Raw genomic sequence first — 24,632 nt, 5'->3', positions numbered from 1 at the left:
TAACGTTACACCTATCATTCTTCTTTCCATAGCTTGTTGCGTCGTACTCAATTTAAGTAGAACTCTTTTCGTAATCCTCCAGGTTTCTGCCCCGTACATGAGTACTGGTAAGACACAGCTGTTATAAACTTTTCTCTTGAGGGATAATGGCAACCTGCTGTTCATGATCTGAGAATGCCTGCCAAACGCACCCCAGCCCATTCTTATTCTTCTGATTATTTCAGTCTCGTGGTTCGGATCCGCAGTCACTACCTGTCCTAAGTAGATGTATTCCCTTACCACTTCCAGTGCCTCACTACCTATTGTAAACTGCTGTTCCCTTCCGAGACTGTTAAACATTACTTTAGTTTTCTGCAGATTAATTTTTAGACCCACCCTTCGGCTTTGCCTCTCCAGGTCAGTGAGCATGCATTGCAGTTGGTCCCCTGAGTTACTAAGCAAGGCAATATCATCAGCGAATCGCAAGTTACTAAGGTATTCTCCATTAACTCTTATCCCCAATTCTTCACAATCCAGGTCTCTGAATACCTCCTGTAAACACGCTGTGAATAGCATCGGAGAGATCGTATCTCCCTGCCCGACGCCTTTCTTATTGGAATTTTGTTGCTTTCTTTATGGAGGACTACGGTGGCTGTGGAGCCGCTATATATATCTTTCAGTATTTTTTTATACGGCTCATCTACACCCTGATTTCGCAATGCCTCCATGACTGCTGAGGTTTCGACAGAATCAAACGCTTTCTCGTAATCAATGAAAGCTATATATAAAGGTTGGTTATATTCCGCACGTTTTTCTATCACCTGATTGATTGTGTGAATATGGTCTATTGTTGAGTAGCCTTTACGGAATCCTGCCTGGTCCTTTGGTTGACGGAAGTCTAAGGTGCTCCTGATTCTATTTGCAATTACCTTAGTAAATAGTTTGTAGGCAACTGACAGTAAGCTGATCGGTCTATAATTTTTCAAGTCTTTGGCGTCCCCTTTCTTATGGATTAGGATTATATTAGCGTTTTTCCAAGATTCTGGTACGCTCGAAGTCCTGAGGCATTGCGTATACAGGGTGGCCAGTTTCTCTAGAACAATCTGCCCACCATCCTTAAACAAATCTGTTACATACTTTGCTCCACTCTTAAGTTTAGTCGGGTGCACTTGATGCTCCAAAATATTTGAAAAGTACCGTATTTATCCGAGTCTAACGCACGCCCGATTTCCTTGACCAAGAAAAAAAAAAAAGAAAACAACAACAACAAAACTTAGAAGCGCAATTTTAACGTGCACGCAACTTCTGTGACTGAAAAAAATGAAGTGAGAAGAATTTTACAATTTGAACAGTGAACAACTTCATTATTAGGCTTGTACTTCATTCACTATCGCTCTCAGAAAGCTCCCTTTCACTGTTGGACCATAACATCTTGTCTTCAGTGCTGTCCATAGCGTTCGAAATGCCGCGTTTTAGGACTTCACAACCATGGCCGATGGAATCCCAATCCATGCTTTCGCCACGCACCTTGCCACTTCCTCGAGTGAAACACGCTTCAGCCTATTGCTGGCTGTGAATGTGTGGCTTCCATTCATCAGCCACTCATTATAAAGTGCCCGAATGTGGTCCTTGACAGGCTTATTAATGCACACGTCTAGTGGCTGGAGCTGGGGAGTCATCCCATCCGGTATGGCCACCAGGTCTGTGTGGCAAGCTGGAAGCTTGTCCTTGACACGCTGGTCCAGGTGGCACTTGAAGGTATCAAGCACAAGCATAGAGTGGAGCCGTAAGCTAGCACCGGGCCTCTTGCACCACACAGTCTATCCAGTTGTGGATGAGGTCATTGTCCATCCAGCCTTTCTCATTGACGTGCACTACGACTTCTTGGGGGAAGTTTGCAGCCTGTGTGCAAGTCTTGCGTTTAAAAAGAAGAAAGGCTGCCAACTTGTGGCCATCTGATGTACAGGTCAGCATTGCCGTCACTCAGTGTCTTTTCATTCCCGGATGAAAGCAGGCGGACTTGCTTGGCCCCAGTTGACTCCACTGTTGAGTTGGCAGGCATATTACAGTACACTGGAGTCTGGTCGGCGTTATCTGTCTGGTCAAGTTGATAAGCATTGCTGTGTCGCAACAATAAAACATATAGCTGAAAAGAAAACAGCTTACCTTCAAAATCCTGTGGCAACTTCTGGCACATGCCAGTCTGCCTTTGCAAAGAAAGTCCTTCGCGCTTTATAAATCTACTGATCCAGTTCCGACTTGCTTTAACTGGCTTCTCGGGAGGCCTCAACTCCTGCCAAATTCGAGTGTTTTTACCTTTAGCGCCTCCTTGGTCATGGGCATGTGGTCCACTCACGAAGTCCCCATTCCTCCCTGTTTGTGGACCGTGGTGGCCTTTCCTTGATGTTTTACTGCTGAAAATTGCATTTCTTCAGTTATCGCCAGTTGCGAATGCAAGTCTCCAGCACACTGAAATCGCGTGCTGTAGCTCTGCTCCTGCTCTCCTCCATGCATAGGATCACTTTCAGCTTAAAGCCATTTTTATAAAGGAAACGGTGAGTTTTCATGGCCGCTGCATCTATTTGCTTGGAATTTATTGAGCACGGTAGCCTGCTGAGGGAATACGCGAGTAGACGTCACTGAAACAGCTCACTGTAACAAAGGCAGCACTCCACGATTGAAAATGGCTGCTGCGACTGCGGAAGACGACAAGGAAACATGCTACCATGGTTGCCAGCAACGAGTAAACTGTTGTCGCCTTGTAATTGCGGCGGTTTGTACTTGATTCTAACGTGCATGTGATTACTGGACCTATTTTTCCACGCACAAAAAAAGGTGCGCATTAGAATTGGGCAAATAAAGTCTTCAAAAATTATTTGCATTTGCGAATAGCGACTACTCTATTAGAAAACTGAATCAAACAGGACACTATTCGGCTTGTCATTCGAAAGTTTCAAATATTCGCGCACCCCTAATAGAAAAGCAATGCTTTATCAATGTTTGTTGCTCCTGTCTTGTCAAGGAATATGGCATAATGCAGGGAGCAGCTGTGTATATCATCCACAGCCTGGGTAATTGCTTGATGCTTAACGGCTCGGCTGTGTGCAGGCTAGAGATCTGGGAAGGCCTGACAACTGCTGTCGGTCAGCATGACGGTGGTGTCCTGATGGTGGTGGACACGGTGCACAAGGTGCTTCGTACAGAGAACGTTCTCCACCTTCTGGGCTCCCTGCAACAGACAGCTCGTGGCAACTACAAGGACGAAGCCGTAAAGGCTGTGGTTGGCTGCATTGTGATGACCAGGTGACTCTTCCTTTTTTTCTTCTATATGTACTCTTATTACATCTAGTGTTATTGGTGTTACTTTGGGTTGCATGCTTTGTATTCACTCTGCTTTTGGTGCTTTTTTCCTTGTGCAGGTACAACAACAAGACCTACCGTGTGGATGACATTGACTGGACTAAGAACCCACAGCAGACATTCGAAACAAAAGAGGGGCCCATCACGTACCTGAAGTACTACAAGGACGTAAGTAAACATGTTTTCTGTGCAACAACTATAAGGTATACGTTGTTGAACCTGAAATGGCAAAATTGTCATCCAACCATGTTTAGCATGAAGCTATGAAGGAAACCCACCCGTAGGGGTGTCCCGGAAAGCTTCACAGTCAAATAATGTGTCCCGTGCCGTGGATCCAATCTGGGACCAATGCCGTTGCACCTTTCCAGAGTGGTCGCTCTGCCATCTGAACTAATGAGGAAAACTCAAAGCAAGGGACATCTCATTGTCCCAGTCCTTTATGTTGTTGATTAATTTGGCCTCGCTGTGCCATTTTCTAGCCTCATGGTTGGCTCGAATGGTGAGTGGCTCTTGGCAAGGAGTCGTGCTACCAAAGGAGGTGTACTTTTGTAAAAGGTGTTCTTGCATTCGATTCGTTATTCATTATTTGTTATCAGCAATTCAAATCTACAACAGCCAATAGGAGTGCGCCCTGTGCCCCACGTGACTGCTACGCCCAATCGCAGTGCCTCATTTGCCTTTTTTTCACTTGTTTCCTGGTCTATTTTTCGGCGAAAAAATGCGTTGCTCCAGCTATCTTTAGCTCTGATCTCTCCTCTTTACGATGATACCAAGATGGTGGCGTTGTGTCAACAGATAGCCGGGCGATCCACGGTGCGACAGGCCTTCCGAAGCCTAATTGTCTTGCAATTTTTGGTGACGGCACTCTACAAAAGTGCTGTTTTCTTGATTTCTACCACGTATTTTGTTATAATATTTCACTACAAGGTAAATAAAGGTCTGTGGATCGCGAAAAAACATAAATCAGGGAATAAAAAATTTTGACAATTTGACCACTTCAATTGCCGCATCCCCCCTTAAGGGAGTACTGACAAACATTTTTAATCTGTTTTTCCGCTGCAATAAGTAGCTAATGACCCAGTAATCACGGCACACAACATAATTTTCTTCCGAGTACGACAGGTAATTATTTGGAGTCTCTCTCTCTCTCTCTCTCTCTTTCTTTTTTTTTTTTTTTTTTTTTTTGTAGCGACCAATCGAAGTTTCGGTTTCCGAGAGCGAGATGGGCCAAAGAAGGAACGTAAACACAGCTGGGCACGTGATTGCGCAAAACTGTGACGTGCGCTCGCAAGCACGTGAGCTTTGTGTTGTTAGTCTGCTACGCCTGCAAGTGCTTTGTGATGTCCACGCCAGCATCGTCATCCTCATTTTCGTCCTCCAGCGGCGACTATTTTCTGCAGGTGGGAGTCGCCGCCATATTAGACATGGCCAACCACTTATGATAGGATCCGCTGCAAAGCAGCGACTCGGAAAGCACAGCCAGCGACAGCTATACATTGCTACAAGTAGTATGAACCATTCGTCGAGGGTGCCTTGGGAATGAAGCATATTCAGGAGCAGAACACAAGGCGGGGTAAAAGTCGGCACTGCATCAGACTTGGGGCTCATTGGACTGGTCTAAGCTCGGCAGTTTTTGTTTATACCAGGCATGCTCGAAATGAAATACAGTCGAACACGGATATATCGAACTCGAAGGGGATCACGAATTAATTCGATATATTAAAAATTCGATATAAAAAATACAGGCCCAGAGACTACCTGTGGCGGACGATGACCTACTGATCGGCGCATTCAAGAATGACGCGACGCAACGTAATGCTTTATTTGCGTGAAAAAAAATCGCTTATGTTGGTCTGCTTCTTCGCCTTGCAAATGAAATTAAAGACGCCAGCCTCGATCTTATCGAGGCTGTTCAGGTGCGAGAGCCCGGTTCCTTCCATGTCGCCGCAACAACGGCGAATCAAGCTGAACGCGGCCGCCACTTCAGCGGCGGAGTACGAGCGTGTAGCCGCCCCCTCGTCCGGACGATCTTCGTCGCCACTCGAGCTGTCGGCCTGGGTCCCTGCGACTGCAGCTACAATGTCCTCGTCGGCGAGGCTCGCAACAGTCTGAACATTGCTGTCTACGTTCACAAAATCGTCAACAGACACTTCGGCTGGAACGGCAGCCGGGAAAAGGGACGACAACTCGCGAAACGCGTCGTCCATGCACTCGTCGCCGTCGCCGTCTTCGCAGGTTTCGGGAAGTTTGGCCGTCACGAGGCCTGCCTTCCGGAAGCAGTTGGCTACGGTATCCTGCTTCACGTCTCTCCAGGCGCCCGTCATCATTTGAATAGCCCCCAGCAGGTCAACCTCAAGCTCGGTGCCCATGCGGAGGTTCACCAAATATCAATGAGTCGCTTCCTGTAGCCGACTTTGAACGACTTAATGATGCCCTGGTCGAGCGGCTGCAACTTCGCTGTCGTGTTTGCCGGCAGAAACTTGAGCGCGATGTTTTTGAGCTCGCAGGTGGTGTGATGGGCCGAGCAATTGTCGACGAGAAGGCAAGCGTGACACCCCGACTTCCCCAGTTCGACGTCCCGCGCTTGCAGCCATTCTATAAACAGCTGACGCGTCATCCACGCCTTCTTATTGAAGACGTAGCGAACGGGGAGCTGCTTACAGTTTTTGAAGCAGCGCGATGCCCTTGCTTTGCCGATCACAAAGGGCTGGAGCTTTTGAGAGCCATCCATGTTTGCAGCGAGCAGAACGCTCACGCGGACTTTGCTCATCTTGCCCCCGTGACACGTGCTGCCCCGGACGTCGAGCGTCTTGCTTGGCAGCATCTGCCAAAACAACCCGGTCTCGTCGGCGTTGAAGATTTCCGCGGGTGAAAACTTCGCGCAAATTTCCAGCCATTCGTTCAAAATCCACTGCTGGATATCCTGGCTGATTGCTGCTCCGCTTTCCCCAGAAATGGTTTTGCCAACTATCTTATGGCGGTTCTTAAACCTCTGCAGCCACCCTGTATTGTTGGCGAAGTTGTCATCACCGAGTGCAGCGGCAAACCATTTAGCTTTAGCCATTAGCATTGAGCCATCCACCGGAATGTTTTTAGCCCGCACCTCTAAAAACCACGCATAGAGGGCCTTTTCAACTTTCTCGTGGGCAGGAGCGCGCACACGACAAGCTCCCGACGTTCGTTGCTCCGCCGCTTTCGACTTTATGTCTGCCTTGTTTTTTAACAAGGTGCTTAGAGTGCTCCGAGGAATCCCGAAGTCGTCTGCCACCGTCGCACTTTTCTCGCCCGCCTCAACACGCTGAATGGCTTTCAGCTTTGTCGCAAAGTCCAGGTTCTTGTGCTTGCTGTGGCCATTGCTTCCGCGTCAGCTCACCACGATCCAGTCACACGTGTCGTGAGACTCACGCAAAACAATAATGAACACGAAACACAAGAACGCGCACAAAACACAAGAATTCACGTGCGCAGCCTACGCCAACAAACCGCTCGCGATGGTCACCTCCGAAGGCGACAGCGACGTACGAAAGGCACGAGCTGTGGTTGGCTGAGCAAAACTCGTGAAAAAGCAACAAGAAAAAAAAAAGGCAAAAGGAGGAGGCCGCCGGCGCCTTCTTTCCTCTTTTCCGAGCCGATCACTATGGTTATGCGGGGGAAGGATGAGAGACTTTAAGAGAGAGGAAAAAAAAAGCAGTTCCGAAAGTCGGAGAGCGTGCGCAGCGGGAGTACAGTCCGAGCCTGCCTCCCTCTCGCTCTCACATTTTCCGAGCATTTCGTGGGAGGCGCGGAGCTCGCGGGTGCAGCGAGTGCCGAGATCGCGCGGCGTTCTATATATCCAATGGCGGGTAACAATATCGTTCGATATAAACGTACGGATTGCTATACTTTAACACAGAATTTTCGAGGGGATAATTTACGAGTTCGATACAGACAATAATTCGATATATGTGGGTTCGATATATCCGTGTTCGACTGTAATCAAATCCGGCTGCTCTTCAGCGGGGGTATATCCTACGTGTCCAGCGGCGTGCAGGAACTCTGACCACCTATGCCGCTCATTGATGCTGGCGGTAGCGAACGAGCAAGCTAGACGAGCTGGCGATCGCTGGGAAACGGTATAGGCCTAGTTCGCTGGCCGTTGGATCCAAGGCCGATCTGTCCGCAGCTCGTACTAAAGGGCCTCTATTCGTCAACACAATCAACATCTGCATATTTATGTCGCTTATAAGTGACAGTACAATTAGTTTTCCCAACGCCATTGGTAGCAATGAGAAAACACGTTAGCCAGGCGAGCCGCTTCACAAAGATGATTGCAGTGGCGGCTGCACTGACCACTTGCGAGTCAAAATCACTCTTATTATTTACTATTTCGTGCAACGTTTTATGACATGCACGCTTTCGAGGTCAGTTTACTCTTGGTTCTTTCCTGTCGGAAACAAACTTTAGCTGATTTTTTGTGCTGCCGTCAGCGGGAAAAAAAAAAAAAGCTACTATTCTTACTTCATATAGCTATCTACTAATTTGTTATTGTAATGATTCTTTGAAATTAGGGTGAAACTGCAACATTTTTTTGTCTTTGTGCCATGCATTGTGGGTCAGCGTAGTCGGTGCGACGAATGCGCGGATGGAGCAAGAGCCATCTCGACGTACGGCACGTCGGACCGCGTCCAGTTACGTTGGCTGCGCCAGTGCTTCGAACTATGTGTTGCTGTTCATGCCAACATGACGCAGCATGCACTTTGGGCACCTTAACATAGCGATTTCTTTTTGTTGACTTTCATTAGTTGGAATTTTGTATAATTCAAACTTTTGTAGCATCCCCATGGAATTTGAATTAAAGAGCTTTTACTGTACCAGTTATAATAGCAGAATTCTCATGGCACTTGAATGTTGTTATATAAGTGGGTGCGACTGTAGTTGCCCCTTGTCTTACATGGCGGTCTTTAGCATATTGTGAGTTGTCGTCTCGGGAAGACGAGGTCAGTGGTGAACCTGTATTCTGGGCTGACTCATATTCCAGTTTATATGGAGTTTGCTCGTCTTTTTCTTAAAGTAAGTCGCTCTGAAGGATCTGCAATGAAGACGTACCATTCTAGGGTTAAGGGAATGCAGAGGACCTTTTTTTTTGTGTGGTTAAATGTGATCTAATGAGCATTTCATGCTGATTAGGTTGAAATTTGGTGGTGGACAACACTGCGTATAACTCGTGTACAGCAATGAGCGCTGTACAATATCTGCAAGCCTTGGTGTTGGCCTTATTTGCATGTCTGTGCCCTTGCCTGAAGTGAGGCTTGCTGATGCATCAGGCTGCCACGTCTGCCTCACACAAGTCTTGTCTGTGTGCAGCACTACCAGAAGGACATCAGGGATCTCAACCAGCCTCTGCTTGTCTGCCGCCCTAGAGAGCGAGACATCAGGGTTGGCCGCACCGACAACCTTTACCTCATTCCAGAGCTGTGCTTCCTCACCGGTAAGTGGAAGGCATCGTTTCACTTGTACAAAGGGTGAGGGACGTGGGTCTTCGGAGCCAAATTGCTGTGTAAAAATAAAGTTCCTGAACTGAGCTGCATTCCTAGTTATACTTTCGCCTGTGTGGAAAGCTTATCTTCTACAAATCCTAACAAGATGTAGCTCACAAATATTAATGGCGTAGTTAATTCTGCACTAAACCCTGTGTAATGGGTGCTAATTGGGCAATGAGGCTTAGTAAGGATTGGGGCGGGGGTGGTATTTTCGTTTGTTCACATCAAAAGTACAATCGCTTTCTTGAGGTTTTGTGTGATTAGCCATGGATCCGTCGATACCTATGGGCAACGGCATTTGTGGCACTGAGTTAATCACACCATTATAGCAAAGCACCTAGAACGCTGCCACCCGTAGAAACAAGTATGTCTAAGTGCAGTCATGCGAAATATCTCGGGAGTGATGGTGTCCTCAAGAGTGAATGACCGAAAATGCCTTGTGAGATCACGGCTGAAAATGGTCTTGTTCTGGAACTGCCTGCACACTCAATGACTTGATCTGTGCATTTCATCACTCTTGCGGAGAAAAGCCACTTCCTGCTTTGTTGTCTCATCGCAGGACTTACGGATGACATTCGCTCAAACTTTAGCATAATGAAGGACCTGGCTAGCGAGATGAAACTTGACCCTGCAAAGCGTGTGGCCAACCTCCAGGAATTCATGCGCAACATGAACAGGTTTGTAGATGAGTGTTTCATAATTTCCCCTGGGTTTGAGATCGCACGAGCAGCTGCCTAATTTCATTGTTGCTTTATTTACTGAAGGTGTGCATACCTCATCTTTTATCACTTGCGAGTATTTTAAGGCACTTGTGCTAGCAGTTCGTTCGGATGGGTTATCATACCTTCTATAGTTACCAGGGCTGCGCAAATATTTGAAAAGTTCAAATAATATTGAATATCATATTTTTAATATTTGTATTCGATTGGATACAAACATTCGAATCAAATCGAATATATTGGTGGTTGTGCGGGAGCAAACATGATTCTTAGCATTTGTTTCTATCTAATCTAAGAATATTGGGGCGATGTGCGTAATTTTGCGACAATTGCATGCTGCTTGCAAAATTTTGCCTGTAAAGCTCACTTAGCCACTAAACACTTAGACTGTGCGGGAAAGCGTCTCAGTAGCAAGGGGCACCGGTTTGCGGACAGCTAAAGTGCACTTTCTTTTTTTTTCAGCGCTACTCTCAATGTTGAGCTTATACCTTAACAGCAAGTGCGATGAGTGACGACTGGCAGAGGGTCAAATGCCTCAGATTTTACGGTCATTTGATGCGGTGTAAGACATGCTGGCGAGGACAGCTAGTGGGAAATGCCAAATTTTCCAAGTTAACATGAGCCAAATACACAATGTTCTAGTATAACGACTTACCAGTCTAGTTTTTTTAACATTGACAGTGAAATTGCAGTGCTCTAGTATAATTTAGCCGAACTTGTTAATAAATGCATGTGACAATGTAATTGCAATGTACTAGTATAATAAGTTGGCCCAACTTGCTGATAAGTGCCTGTGCATATCATCATTTGATATACGATTCAATATTTGAAGCTAAGTATCTGAACACGCCTGGTACTGATCAAGTTCGAATTTACAATGTTGCAGCCTAAATGTTATGGTGGTCCACCCTTCCCTGACATTATTCTTGGCTTTGTGTGGTAAGCACTTAAAAAGAAATGCAAGAAACACTGCTTTTACCAGCCCCTGCTGCACAACGATTTCATGTATAGAGATGCAGTGGGGGTATTTGGGAAGCTTTGTCGCACTTCTGTTTGCTGACTTTATGATTTTCTGCAGGAATCCGCAGGTCATAAAGGAAATGGGCCAGTGGGGTCTGAAGTTCTCCGAGAGCCTTGTTGAAATTGATGCTCGTCAGGTTCAGCCGGAAAGAGTGATTCACGGAAACAACATAAGGGTAATTTGCAACTTGCTTTTCTCTTCACTGGTTTATTAAAGGCAAAGCATTAGATCGCTGTTCATTGCAATAAAAGTAAATATATATAACCCTGTTAAAATTGTTTCTAAATCTATATATTATCTGTTAATGCATTAAATCTAAATGAAAAATCTAAATTTAGACGAGCCAGCTGGAATAGGTAATGCCCCGTATGCTTAGTTTTTGCTTGGTGTTGCATTGGCCACATGCCCATTAGGATCACCAGTTTCCTCTACTCGGCTGCGGTTGCATGAGAAAGTTCGATCCAATATGATGCACTTGGGATGAGTGATTGCTCAACCTCTTGACTTGATTATCCCTTTGTGAAAAAATGGGCAAGGATGTGCGCTTAGGTGAGAAGAATGCTTGTATGGATGGCGAACTTGCTAATCCTGCTGCGGCACTGTGAAAGAAGTTGCAAGGCTTTAAGTGTTCCACAAAAGTGCTGTGCAGGAGTTTTAACAGGTTGCGAGCACCTATCACTTGCACAAGATGATTATTGCCGTTTTCACGCAGAGAATATGAAGTTAATATAGTAAACACCGCAAACATGTTTGTTCTTAGTCTGTTGGATAATGTGACAGTTAAAGTCTAGATTTCCTTTTTTCCCCTCGAGAAATCCGAATGGGATAGTGCACTTCTGTGCTAACAGGATTTAGCCATAAGCCAGTGACTGGAACTCATGTCTATGGCCTTTTCCTTTCTACACTTATATAGAAAAAAATTCATAGCAGCAACATTTTATTCTGAAAATCCCCCCCTCTCATTCTTTCAGTCCAACGTAAACCCCATGACTGCCGACTTCTCAAGGGAGATGCGTGACAAGACTATGTTCAAAGCAATACAGATTCGGTCGTGGGTGGTTGTGTGCACACGTCGCGACATGCAGAATGCTCAGGACTTTGTGCGCGAGCTGATGTGCGTTGGGCCGCCGATGGGAGTGACCATGCAGCAGCCACAGTTGTACGTATCTAGATTTCTTATTTGAATTGAACTGCTTTTATTTCATCCTGTTTGGTTATGTAAAAGGAATAGTGTGCTTTTGGTTTGAACACCCAAGGAACTAGCAGTGTCAGACATGGTGTACGACATATTGAAAGACAAAAGTTTGATAGATTTTTCTACTCCCCAGGGGGGGTGGATCAAGAATTCCTTCTTTCCTTATTGTCACTTTTAATTATGGGAGCTGCATGCAAAGGTACTTGTGTACCAAGCTTTGGGTTTCATTAAAGAACTGCAGGTGTGAAACATTATTTGAGAAGCTTCTATAACAGTATCTGAACAACAGGCAAAAAAGCCCCCATCATGCTATTGTGAGTTTTCCTGAAACTGTTCGCTCACACCCCTGTGTTGGCAAAAAAAAAGAATATTGAATAAACATTGGCTTTTGGCAAGATGACTTCCTGCATGCAAAGATACTGTGGCATACAAATAATGTAGGAAAAGCAAGAGTGTAGCAGCAGTCTAGGCTACCTTCAGCTTCGAAAGATGACCTCCAGCTTGGGTCTGGTGGTACTCAAATTGCAGTAGTTATCATGAAGGACAGCTTGTGTCCTGTATGTTTGTAACTCTGCTGTTGTGACCTTTGGGTGCACTCTTGTGGGTGAATGTTCATTCGGGCTGCACTTCGAAATTCGGTGATAACTCGCTGGATGAATAAAATTTGCTTTCAAGTGCTCAATGGTCGCATGACTGCCAAATGTATGGCTGCTGTTGTGGATCAATATTTTTTACTTTGTGTTTGTCTACAGAGTTGCTCTGGATGATGACCGTGTAGGCAGCTACATAAACGGCCTCAAGAATGTTTCTAGAGACACTGAGCTGCTGATGGCGGTGTTTCCCAACAATCGCAAAGACCGTTACGACAGTCTCAAGAAGGTGGCTTGTGTCGACATGGGACGTGAGTGGTTTGGCTTTGACACAGCTCACTCTCTTTCCGTGTTGCTCACTCTGTTGCTCTTTCCGTGTTGCTCTCTTTCCGCTGTGTTGCTCTTAAGCTTCATCGCTGGGCTTCCCTTTACTGTTGCAGTGCACACGCAGGTGATGCTTGGCAGGACAATCAGCAATAAGAAAAATCTGAAGTCTGTGGCAACTAAGGTGGCCATTCAGATGAACTGCAAGCTTGGCGGAGAAGCTTGGGCTGTGGAGATCCCGGTAAGCACTTCCCCTTGCCTCTCGAGCTGTCGCCGTATTCATCCGACTCTTCCTGTTTCAATAGGAAGTGCTGTTTGCTTCAGGGCAGGTGACTTCATGGCCTCCGTAAGATGAGGTATACTACGAAGGTCTCGGTAGCAGCGCTAGTGTAGGCATTCATTTGTTTAGTTCAGTGATGTTTGCACATCTGTCTGGTACAGCTTTACCAACTGCATGCCTAAAGTCTCCCCCTCCCCCAAAAAAATAATGTGCTAAGACAAGCAATTCATGAAGCACATGCCAATAACTTGTTCTTATGCCTGGTATTGACAACACAACTTAAATGTTAATGCTAGTCTGTGGCTTCTTTGCCTAGTGCGCTCAATCATTCTCAAGTAGCAGTGCCATGTAGGATCCCAGCGTCAACATTTCTGTGACGCGCTTGCAGAGGCACCAATTAGAATTTGATAAATCTGATCGCATGACAAGAAACTATTAGAGGAGCTAGTGAGATGAAAATGTGAATAACAGTGCTGGTGGTGATAGCATGTGCTAAAATTTGCCCTGGAACATTGTCTTGTGTAGGGCTTGTAAAAAAGAGCGAGCGTGGGGAAGCCTCGAGTCATTGAGAATGCAACTTTGTGCCAGTCAACTGCTGCGTTTGCAGCTGCTGAATTTTGTAAAAAATATCGACCCTGAAATGTGGTTGAGCTCAGTGTCACAAGGTGGTGCCAATAACTTTTCAGTTCGTGGTTACCTATACTGTCGAAAACATAGCATTGAGATGTATTCTGTGAAATTTTAATATGAGCATGCGACTGTCAAGAATCATTCCATGCATTGAAAACATGCAAATTGGCATTAAAGATGAAATGAAACAAAAAAAAATGGCTTAATTTGCAAACATTACGTCCACATGTGCATTTACGCTGATGATGGACAAAAACAAACTACACGTGATACAAATTGGGAAGCTGGAAAAATCTGGAAAATAGTGCCATTCAGGAAGAAACGCAGCAGCCAATCACGGTAATTGTGGTGCGCATAATGTTTCATGGCCTTCTGTAAGTTGCAAATGTGAGTAATATTTCGGGTTACAAATTCATTGCTCGGAAGTGTTACTAACACGAAAAAGAGATCGGATGTGGCTCATAATTTTGAAATATCCTGCGTTTCAGAAATCGTAGTACTGAAATATTTTTACATCTTCACAGCAATGGGCTTATGGCTGGAGATATTTCAAACCTTCGTTATTCTAAAGACATTAATATGAAGCTATTAGCAAGGGGATTTCAGTCTGCATACTGGTTGACGCTGTCTCATCTCAACTCTCCTCCTGTTTCGTGCTCATGCTCTCGTGCAGCTCCAAGGTGTGATGTGCATCGGGTACGACACATACCACGATTGCCGTCAGAAGGGCCTCTCGGCTGGTGGCTTCGTTGCCAGCCTGAACAAGACCCTGACACGCTGGTATTCCCGTGTCAGCTTCCACCAGACGCACCAAGAGCTGGGGAGTGCCCTCAAGACTCACCTGGCATGTGAGTGATCCCCGAGTCGGAAGCCATGCTGCATCTGCGATGGTTGCAGCGGCTCCACACAGAACACTGCACTTGGTTAATTGTCTCAGTAATGAACGAGGCCTGCACTTTGTACTGGTATTGCTGGCACTCGTGTTTCATTTTACCATTGTCTCTGCTTTCACGAGGGGCTGCCCGTGTGCGCTGCCTAGCAACTGCTTGCTGTAGCTAAGACATGCTATCGTTCACAGCCTCTGAGAAGGCGGTTCAGGGCATTTTATGAAGGGATGTCATAACAAAAATGTGATCTGTGCAACAATTTATATCTTGTGGGACAGGAACAGGAACTCTGTGGCTAAAGTGGTATGAAATATAGTGTGAGCCATGTGGCACATGAATGTCTGCATCTTGTCACATTTCACCCCCCCCCCCCCCCTTATCCCTTTGTTTGCCTTGCATTGTGCTGTTGTGAAACTGCAGGTGTTGCTGGTTGTGATAAGGCACCGTATGTCATGGTGAGAACCAAATCATTATCGACTTGCAGTGGATGAGCTGTTAGAATTGTTGCGCATTGCTGTTGTGCTAGTAAGAGTGGTTTGATTTGTTTGATTTGTTGCTTCACCTGCAATGTTTGCTTTCTCTCATCTCTGCAGTGTCATTGAAGCAGTACCAGGAGGAGAACAAAACAGCCCCCGAGCGCATCCTGTTCTTCCGTGATGGTGTGTCGGACGGGCAGCTGCTGCAGGTTCAGGAGTGGGAAGTGGGCCAGATTCAGAGCCTGCTGACCGAAATGTTCCCAGGGCGAGAGTAAGTTGTCGGTCGCTTGAACTTTCTTTGTTCCTCCTTGTGTGGTTGTGCTTTTCCCGGCTTGCGCAAATGGTAGACAACACTGGGTGCAGCTGCGGCCTTGATGGAAAGGGTTGCTGTGTGCCTGATGGTAAACTTGCTCTTCCAATTCTCTGAACACATTGCTAAGGATGCACAAGCACTTGTATGGCACTTCAGTGTAGTGCGACTGGCACAGGGATCATCGTATTGCCCATCACAGTCAGTCAGTTGCTTGGGGGATCTGTGAAAGTCCTGGGTCCCCCTTGGGCACATATTGTGCCAACAGATCCCCCACAGCTCTATGCAGTGATGTTACAATGAGGATGTAATGCGCTGCCCAGTGAGGCCGCGTGAACAGGAATCGCTGTAGTGGCTTGGCTCAATCACAATACTAAGTTCCCAATAATGGCAGTAAAACTAAACTTCCAGGGGGTGGGCTAAGCTTGTGCAGGGCTGACGGGGTTAATGGCACGAATACCGTTGAGGATGAGGGAGTTAAGAGGGAAGGCGAGGGGAGCATAGTTGCAAGGAAGGGCGGGAGAGAAGTGGATTTGCTTTCCTACCAGCTTGCTGGATGCCACTAATTACCTCTGCCACCTGCTGCCACCGAAGCAGCGGAGTTGCCAAGGCCAGGACTGGGTCTCCCCTGCTGCTTCCCTCTGCGTGCTCTCATGTTTCTTCCTTCGTCTGCTGACAGATCAGCACTGTGTTTACCTTCTTTGTCCTGCATTCTTAACCCAAGTCAAGTCTTATCAAGGTGATGAAGTCGTTGCTGCTGATCATAGTCGTGTTGCGCTCCCTTCTGTTGCGGCGTCACCTTGTTCAAAAGACAAGGAGAACGAGGTACTTGGTGTCGCCTCTGTATCCAGGGTCTGTCTTCTCGTACAGAATCGGATATGGCACACTGTCTCCAACAGCCTTTCCATCGGGACGTTTGTTTAGACTCATCATTGAAAAAAAAAAAAATGAAATCGTGAACGAGGCAAACCAAGCCAACCTAAACAAGCGCGAGCTAGAGCTGACGCGTGCAGACGATTGTGTGAAACAAGCTGTCCGGCTGAACCAGACGTGAGTATGAATAGAGCGGTTGAGCGGGTCTGCATGATACAAGTTTTCAGCACATATGTCACTGTAGGGGCCATTATTGGTCTCCTCCTTCACTTGCCGCCGTGGTGAGCCACGAAAAATCGGCCCAGGACCGATCCCACTCGCGGCGCGCATTTTGCCGCCAGCATGGCTGGAGCACAACAGCGCGACGCAGAAACGGCGACCTTGCCATTTGAGAGAGGATGCTTGAAAGAAGTATTCAAGCTATTAAGCTGAGAAGGCTTAGGAGTAAGGATCAGCGGCAAATATCTCTGCAACCTTCGATTTGCAGATGACATTGTCCTGTACAGCAACACTGGGCACGAGTTACAAGATATGATTGAGGGCCTTAACGAAGAGAGTATAAGAGTGGGGTTAAAGATTAATATGCAGAAGACAGGTAATGATCAATAGCTTGGCAAGGAACAAGAGTTCAGGATCACCAGTCAGCCTCTAGTCTGTGAAGGAGTATGTTTACCTAGGTCAATTACTCGCAGGGGACCCTGATAATGAGAAGGAAATTTACAGAAGAATAAAGATGGGTTGGAGCACATTTGGCAGACATTGTCAGATCCTGACTGGAAGTTTACCATTATCATTAAAAAGAAAGGTGTACAATCAATGCATTCTGCTGATGCTGACGTATCTGGCAGAAATTTGTCGACTGACGAAGCTCGAAAACAAGTTAACCCTTTCAGGGTCAATGGCGTAAATATATGGCGCCGCAAACAAGTCCAAAATGGTTGCCGTACACTTACGGAGCAGTCTGTACGTTTAAAACGCGTGCAAATTTCCTAATTTTTTCTTTCCTGGCATGTGCTGCCACTATGTGGGAATAGAGGGAATATTTTTCTTGCGCCTCCCTCTCTTGGTTTTGTTGCATGGTTTGTATTAGAGATAGTTTGCTTGGGTGTGTCTATATACTACTGCTCGCGCATTGGCGCGCGAACAGGCGGAGGTTTGGGTTTTGTTCCGCAGGCGGTTTCGGCTTCTTTCGCTCACAAAATTGATGGCTATCTCTTTACTAATCACTCAAAGGACGGCCACCAGTATCTCGCTCGTTTAGTACTCACAGGGGTGCGCATAGCAAGGATACCGCCTTGCATGCATTTCCTTTTCTGTTCTTTTTTTGGAGACTCATGAAAACTAATTGCCTCAGGTTGGCGATAAGCTGAAGATTAACCGAAGTTTGTCACATGTTTTGCTTTTTGACGGTCACACAAACGTACAGTTTTCTTGAGTGCGCTCACCTACGCAGTTCGATTACGCTATGGTTGTACATATTAGTGTAAGAGCAGGAACATTTGAGACTTGCGAAATATTCTCGTGTGCACATTTTCTGAGCCTTGAATTACGTGTATAACGATGCATCAAATTTTTAATTCTTAAAAGTTTATTTCCTTGTTTATTGTTATTCATGAATGAAGAGTACATATATACCAACGCAAAATATATTTTTCTCACTTTATGGTCACCCTAGAAAAATTGCAGTAAATTATTTTCGAAATAAGTCCCTAAGAAGAATTGAAATCTGCAATAAAAGAAATCGACCCTGGGCGGTCACATATGGCGAAAAAAATCTACCCTCAAAGGGTTAAGGACCGTGCAAAGAGCGATTGAACGAAGAGTGTTAGGCGTAACGTTTAAAGACAGGAAGAGAGCGGTGCGAATCAGAAAGCCAACAGGGATAGCTGATATATTAATTTACTTTAAGCTGGGTAGGTCATGTAATGCATTGGGTAGATAACTGGTGGACCATTAGGGTTACAGAATGGGTGCCAGAGAAGGGAAGCGCAGTCGAGGACGGCAGCAGACTAGGTGGGGTGATTGAAATTAAGAAATTCGCAGGCGCTAGTTGGAGAGGCCTTTGTCCTACAGTGGACATAATATAGGCTGATTGTGAAAATTTTTGCCACGTCCCCCTCCCCTCCCCCCCAACCTCGTGCGCGCAGCTTTGAGGGGTCTCTTTTAAGGGGGGACACGGGGATCAACTATGGAAAAACGACCCAAAAATCACTTTTTAGAAAGTTGCAGATTCCGAATCTTTGACCCCTTTTCTATAAGTTTTCCAAGTATTTCCGCTGAAAACGACTGCTAAGTACCATAAGTAAATATATACACCAGGCAATACAGCGAAAATTTCGTGAGAATCGGTGGAAAAGTCGCGGTTTTCGAGCGCCCCTAGCTCCGGAACGGCAGTACGCGGCGCGGCCATGCTGGTACCGTTGAAAAGCGCGCCTCTTCGCTTTTTGACGCCCCTCTTTCATTTCCTGATAGAGAGAAGAGCAAGCATAAAAGCATAAGAAGTCTGAAGGTCGCGGAGCTGCTTGTTACGGCCGCCGATTGGCTTGCTCCGTCACGTGCGTTCTATGAGCCGCCCCATTGGCCGGGTCTGGAAGCGAGCTGCTGCGGCGTCTGCTTCTCCCGTTTCTTCGCGCGCTGGCTGCTGTGCCTTTGTTTACGTGTTAGATATTCGAGGTACACCGCCGCTTCATCGCTTTATTCCGATTTGAGTTTTCTATTTCATTTTGTGGTTTCGAGCATGACTGGGCGGACGTGGACGACGAAATACGCGACCAAGCGCCGCTTCGGCAGCCGCAAGCGCAAGCCGCCGAACATCCGAACGATAAGTAGTCTTAGCAGAGGTTGTCCGCGCGCTAGCTTGCAAGAGAGACTGTCGACGCATTGCCGGGCAGTTCGCAGGCTGTTATAGCCTTGAGCTCCAATGGTGATGATACCGAACCAATAACGGCTGTTTCCGATGCTTCCGGGCCTGCGACGTCCCGTAAATACAGTGCAGTCCACTTATAACGATACCACATATAACGATATATCGGTTATAACGATGGGTCGACATGAGAGTGTCATTTTATGCATTAGGTCTATGGGGAAGAAAACCATTTATAACGATAGGTTATTCACCGCATATCGGATATAACGATCAAAATTTTGCAGTCTGGACGGCGTTTTCCGTGCCAAATAATCGTAACGTTTGCGTTGCTTAGTTCCCTGAAACGAACGATGTCGAGACGAGGCGATGTTTACCTCCGTAAGTTCGTATCTGCCGCCATTACCGCGCAGCGCGTCTCGCCCCGCCCGCGCACGAGTAGGCGCAGCCAACGTTGGCGCAGCGCGCCACAAGATGGCGCTAGCTGCTTCATGCGCGTCGGCCACAGTCGCTCCGAAAGAGAGAGAAAGAAAAAAAGAAGCGACAAGCAAAGCGGCGCGGTGGCGCCCGTCCCGCGTCTCTCTCGCAATAGCAGGCCGACGCCACCGAAGCAGCGTGCAACCAACGGTTCAACCCAGTTCGAAGATGGCGCCGACAAAGCGCAAAGCTGTGTTGCTTGACACGAAGATGGATATCTTGCAGGACTGTCGATGCGGCTTCAAGGTGAGCGCCCTCGTGAAGAAGTATGAGCTCGTCCAGTTAACGATATCAACCATCTTGAAAACCGGGAGCACCGCGATTGTGAAGGCAGGAGCTATCAGCAGCCATTCCGATCAGCGGAAAAGGGGTTAGAGACCCTTTGTACGCCGATGTTGAAGAGGCGCTTTACCAGTGGTTCATCACCAATGGCTTAAAGAAGGCGGGCTTTCTGCGTAAGGACGAACTTCCCCAACCCGCTGAGACCGACCCGGTGGAAGTCGCTGACATAACCGAGCTCTGGGAGCTCGTTCCTACTGGTGACACAAGTGGTGTGTCGAAGGAGGAGTTTTTGACTGCAGACAGTGCTGCCTCGTTCTGCGATGAGGTCACCGACGAGGCGATCGCCGAAGATGCGCTGTCTCGACAGACGCAAAGTTGTGCGACGGTGGCGACGGCATCAGCGACAGTGACAACGAGATCGACAGTGGCTCCTTGACCTCGACCACGATGTCCACGCAAAGTGCACTGTCGTCGATCGACTCCTTAATTGATTTTATGCATGCTAAAGGATTGCCGCCAGTGTTCGCGCAGCAGCTGGAATCCATGCACACCGCGGTTGTGAAGCTGAGGCTGCCGCAAAAGCAAGTGCAGATTTCGGACTATTTCGGCGCGCCTAATCCTTGACACGGTCATTGGCGCTAGAAATAAAGTTTGTTTTTCACGGCCTACTGTATACATCATGTATTCTTTACAGCAAGTAGCGAATTCGAGTTCAGAGCTGCAAAGGTAAAGAGCGCAAACGCGTTTAAAAAAAATTTTTTTTTTTTTGATAACTGCAGTCCAGATATAGCGATCATCGGTTATAACGATCATATTTTTCGTCTTTATCGATATCGTTATAAGTGGACTGCACTGTACTCCGCGACGTACCCCGATTGTGCCACCGCCGTCACCGAGATGAATGACGAAAGTGCGGTCCAAGCGCGTGCGTCTGCCGGCCGTGAAAACGAACCGTGCATCAGCAACGGTCGCACCATACAGTCGCATCTTGAGTTACAATTCATCTTGTCGGAGGTGTTGAATATGATCGCCGCCACTGTCGTCGCGTCACTTGGTTCTGTGCCGGCAACCGAACGGAAGATAGGGTTTACGGCGGGAGGAGCATGCTCGGTGGTGACAGACTCGAGCGAGTCGAGCGGCTGAGAAAGATGCCTTGAGCAAGAAGAGGGCACAAAAAGCACATGAAAGCAAGCATAAAAGATCCAAGAAGCCAAGAGATCAACCTGACACCTGCACCTACAAGGCTGGTGGTTTCTACTCGAATAAACATGGCTCAAAACTTCGAACACCTTTTTCTCAAAACTTTTTTCTACCACCAAGGTCAACTTGCAGAGCCAATATCTCAGCCACTGTTATAAATATTTTTACACCGTTTGTTTTGTTACACTCATTGTGCACCACTGCACACAGTGACATGTTTTGTTTTCAAAATAGTTGCTTCAATAATTTATCTTTTGTTTTCACAGTCGAGATTTTCATGCAACTGAAGTAGCTACCAAGGAATGAGAATATAAAAAAAATCTGGTAGGCTAAAAAAATTACAGGAATGTCACTGTGTGGAGGATACATATAGGAGTGCTATCAATGTTTGCTTGAACTCCTACCATCAATATACAGGTGTGCAGGCATTTTGCAAAAATGAAAGCAGAAAAATTTTGTAGACAAAAAAGTACTTCAGATATTGCAGCCATATTTTCAGTTTTGTTTATGTGATATTATTAACACCTGTGCAAAATTTCATCAAAGTCGGCTGGTAAATAAAAAAAGTTTGCTTTGATCCCCATGTCCCCCCTTAAGCCATTCCTCTATACCAGGATCGGAACACTGCTGGTCGGAGGCGCCGCCGCGTGATTTGGCACACTGCTGAGAGCATTGTCAGAGCACAGTATGTTTGAATTAACTGTTGCAAATGTTTGCGCACGCGAATTGCTGTGCGTTTATGCCCATTGGAATATACAGTCGCCGACCGTTTATGCGGACCTCACGGGGACTGTGGAAGTGTCCGAATAAACAGGTGTCTGAAAAAGCAGATTAAGAAAAAAAGAAAAGAAATTTTTTATTTCCACGCACTTATTCGGGCTCGGCAGTAGGCTTGAAGAAATCGTGAATATGCGCAATCAGATAAGCCTGAATCTCGGAGAGGGTCGTACGATCACTATAGGCGGCTGAAAGCACAGTCACTGCTTGTACAAGCATGCGGAGCGTGTACGCACCATGACGCACCATGTGCTCCGCAGCACATGGTGCGTCATCTTCCGACTCGGAGTCATCGTCCGGCGGCGCAGCAGAAACCTGACGAATGATCTCGCCGTCGTCGAGTTCTGCGCACGTCAGTACAGCAGTATCAGCACCTGTGACGCATTGTCAAATGAGACTGTGTCCGGAATCGCAATACAACCACTGCGCAGGTCCCGGCAGAACATTTTCGGCATCAGTAGGGAGCACATCGGAAGGCGACAAATCCTAGGCCTCCCGGCACCTGCTTGCCGGCATTCCCCAGCGCAGTCTGCGTGGGCACTGTCGGCGCCATTAGACACTTCACGCGATGTTTCCGTATGCCGCGTTGCATCACCGCAACCTCGACACTGCACTCAAAGCAAACACCATGCCGACCCCAGTCGCACAAACAAAAACGTGGCTTACTTGCAGCGTCGTGCACGAAGAAATAAATCAGCTGCTAGATTGTCTTCACATGGCTTACTAAGCTGAGACCGGAACTGCTGTAGCTACGAACCAGGCAGAAACAATGATGATGAGCGGGGATTTGCAGTAGCGCCACTTCGTGGGGCAGCAAGGAGGCTCCGTTCAAAACAAAATGGCGTTCAGCAAGTCGAACCGTGCACCGGTCAGAGTTAATTATTGAGAGACTTTAGTCAGAGTTGGTGCATGATGCTCTCGATCGAGTTCGCTGAAGGAGTGTCCAAAAAATCAGACGAGAGGTTGCAAGGTGTCCGAACTTTCGGCAGTTGCTATACATTATGGTCTATGGGGAGAATGGCGGTGCCGCGAAGCAGACCGAATAATCGAGCATGTCCGAATTTCTGGAGTCCGAAAAATCAGTCGGCGACTGTACATAAGTTTTATGGGACTGCAGCGTTATTTTGAATAAACCGGAAGTTCGAATTAACGAGATTCGACTAGAACCAATATGTGTGCATGGGAGCTTGCTGTGTGCATAGTACATTGCTACACTTTTGCATGGCGATATTACAGCTGTTTGATACAGACAATAACTCAAGATATCAGTTTGATATATCCGGAATCGACTGTACTGATAAAAAGAACACTCCACCAGCGGTAGCCTGTACACAAGCTGCATCAGGTGTGTACTTATGTGGATGTTTGCCTTTCTCTGTATCCAAGCACGCTTCAAAACGTGGGTATATTACTTGTGGCAGCGTTATGTGTATTGATGGCAATTACTTGTTCTATCTTGATGGATAAATGGTTAGCAGAGTCACTGTGAGACTTCTTGACTAGGGACTGCGAAGACATCTGTAAACTTAGGCACTCCGAAAAATGAATGCATGCCCTTCACTGTCCTGAAGGGCTCAAATCGGTACAGCCATGTCCAAGGCTTCAAATCATCGAGCATCTCCGAAGAACTGGTCATTGACTGTACCCAAATTCTTGGTTGAAGTAATGTCTGCTAGAAATCTTTTAAATATAGTACATCACGTGTTTGCATGGAGAACTCGTTTTCCGAAGGCATACGTGAAATTCATGCAGGTCAAGTTTATCTCGGAATGATGCCTGACCTTTCGATCTCTGTGCTGTTCTTTACCTTAGGCCTCAGCTTGCCTTTGTTGTCGTCACCAAGAGGATTGCCGCCCGTTTCTTCAGCATTGACAACAGGGGTGGTGGATACCAGAATCCCCCCCCGGGAACAGTCATTGACAACAACGTCACCAGGCCTGAACGGTAAAACTTTATCTCATGTTTGCGTATAGAAATGTTTATGCTCATGCTTTGCAAGATAACTGTAATGCTGATAGCTCCAAGTGTTCTGCACTGAGCAGCAAGGCAACTTTCACTTCAGTGCTGAAGCTCACCACAATGCATGTTTTATTGGCACAGTCGCCGATCAATGGCCAGGGTGCTAAGTTGACCACCATGTTGAGCAGAATTAGCTATATTTTCATTTGCCAAGTTCAAATGATCAGTCAGCTGTGCCTGGTTTTACAAAGCAGTGGCCATGAGAAATCTTGAAATTAAATTGGTCTATCAACATGTGTAGTGCTTGTGACCAGGTATTACTGGTTGACTTTGAAAAGTGTTGAGAGTTTGAAAAGAGCTGAAGTGTTTATATGTTCATTAAGGGAGGAGGAGGGGATGAGAAATAACATTTTCTTTCTGGGCAGAAAGGGCTGAAATTTAACACACACACTGCAGATTGCAATAAAGAGGCTGACCCAAAATTTCGCTAACGTATCTTCGTTAGTATTTGTTTTATAAGAATTTACAAGTTCCTTGCGTGTTGAGAACCTTGCACAGGAACGAAACGGCAGGGAACTGGGAATGCTTTGCATGTTTGCCCAAATGTCTAATCTTCATCAAGACTGTAGATATTTTTTTTTTAGTTCCCTAATAATTTTTTGCGCAGCATAAAATGCATATGACTGTGCTTCACTGCATAGAGCCATGTCGTTATTGTGAAATAATAAAATAATGGAAAGAGAAAGAAACCTTTCAGGACTGTGTTCATGTACAGCACAGTTTATGGATCACTACAAAACAAAGTGGGTTATAATTGGTCCAGCCATTGTTATGCTATGCTTTCCACAAGCAAGGTGACCTACGACAAAAAGAGCGAGAGAAAGAGAGAGCAAGAAAGGGGCTGCAAAGTT

General features: G+C 46.5%; 1 protein-coding gene across 2 annotated transcripts in view; it reads left to right on the top strand.

The window, feature by feature from the left end:
* The window catches only part of LOC126520796 (piwi-like protein 1), a 57,316-nt gene that overhangs the window by 23,363 nt on the left and 9,321 nt on the right, over positions 1–24,632 (top strand). For both annotated transcript variants that reach the window (XM_050169585.3, XM_050169583.3), the window contains exons 7-17: positions 3,088–3,282; positions 3,399–3,507; positions 8,683–8,806; positions 9,418–9,535; positions 10,656–10,773; positions 11,570–11,757; positions 12,546–12,694; positions 12,824–12,948; positions 14,291–14,465; positions 15,098–15,251; positions 23,575–23,706. In XM_050169585.3, the coding sequence (XP_050025542.1) occupies positions 3,088–3,282; positions 3,399–3,507; positions 8,683–8,806; positions 9,418–9,535; positions 10,656–10,773; positions 11,570–11,757; positions 12,546–12,694; positions 12,824–12,948; positions 14,291–14,465; positions 15,098–15,251; positions 23,575–23,706 (1,587 nt within the window). The remainder of the gene's footprint in view (positions 1–3,087; positions 3,283–3,398; positions 3,508–8,682; positions 8,807–9,417; positions 9,536–10,655; positions 10,774–11,569; positions 11,758–12,545; positions 12,695–12,823; positions 12,949–14,290; positions 14,466–15,097; positions 15,252–23,574; positions 23,707–24,632) is intronic.

This window comes from Dermacentor andersoni, chromosome 3 (assembly GCF_023375885.2).
Source record: "Dermacentor andersoni chromosome 3, qqDerAnde1_hic_scaffold, whole genome shotgun sequence".
Lineage (NCBI taxonomy): Eukaryota > Metazoa > Arthropoda > Arachnida > Ixodida > Ixodidae > Dermacentor > Dermacentor andersoni.
The sequence above is the reverse complement of the archived record's forward strand: the minus strand, read 5'-3'. Positions and strand labels throughout refer to the sequence as shown.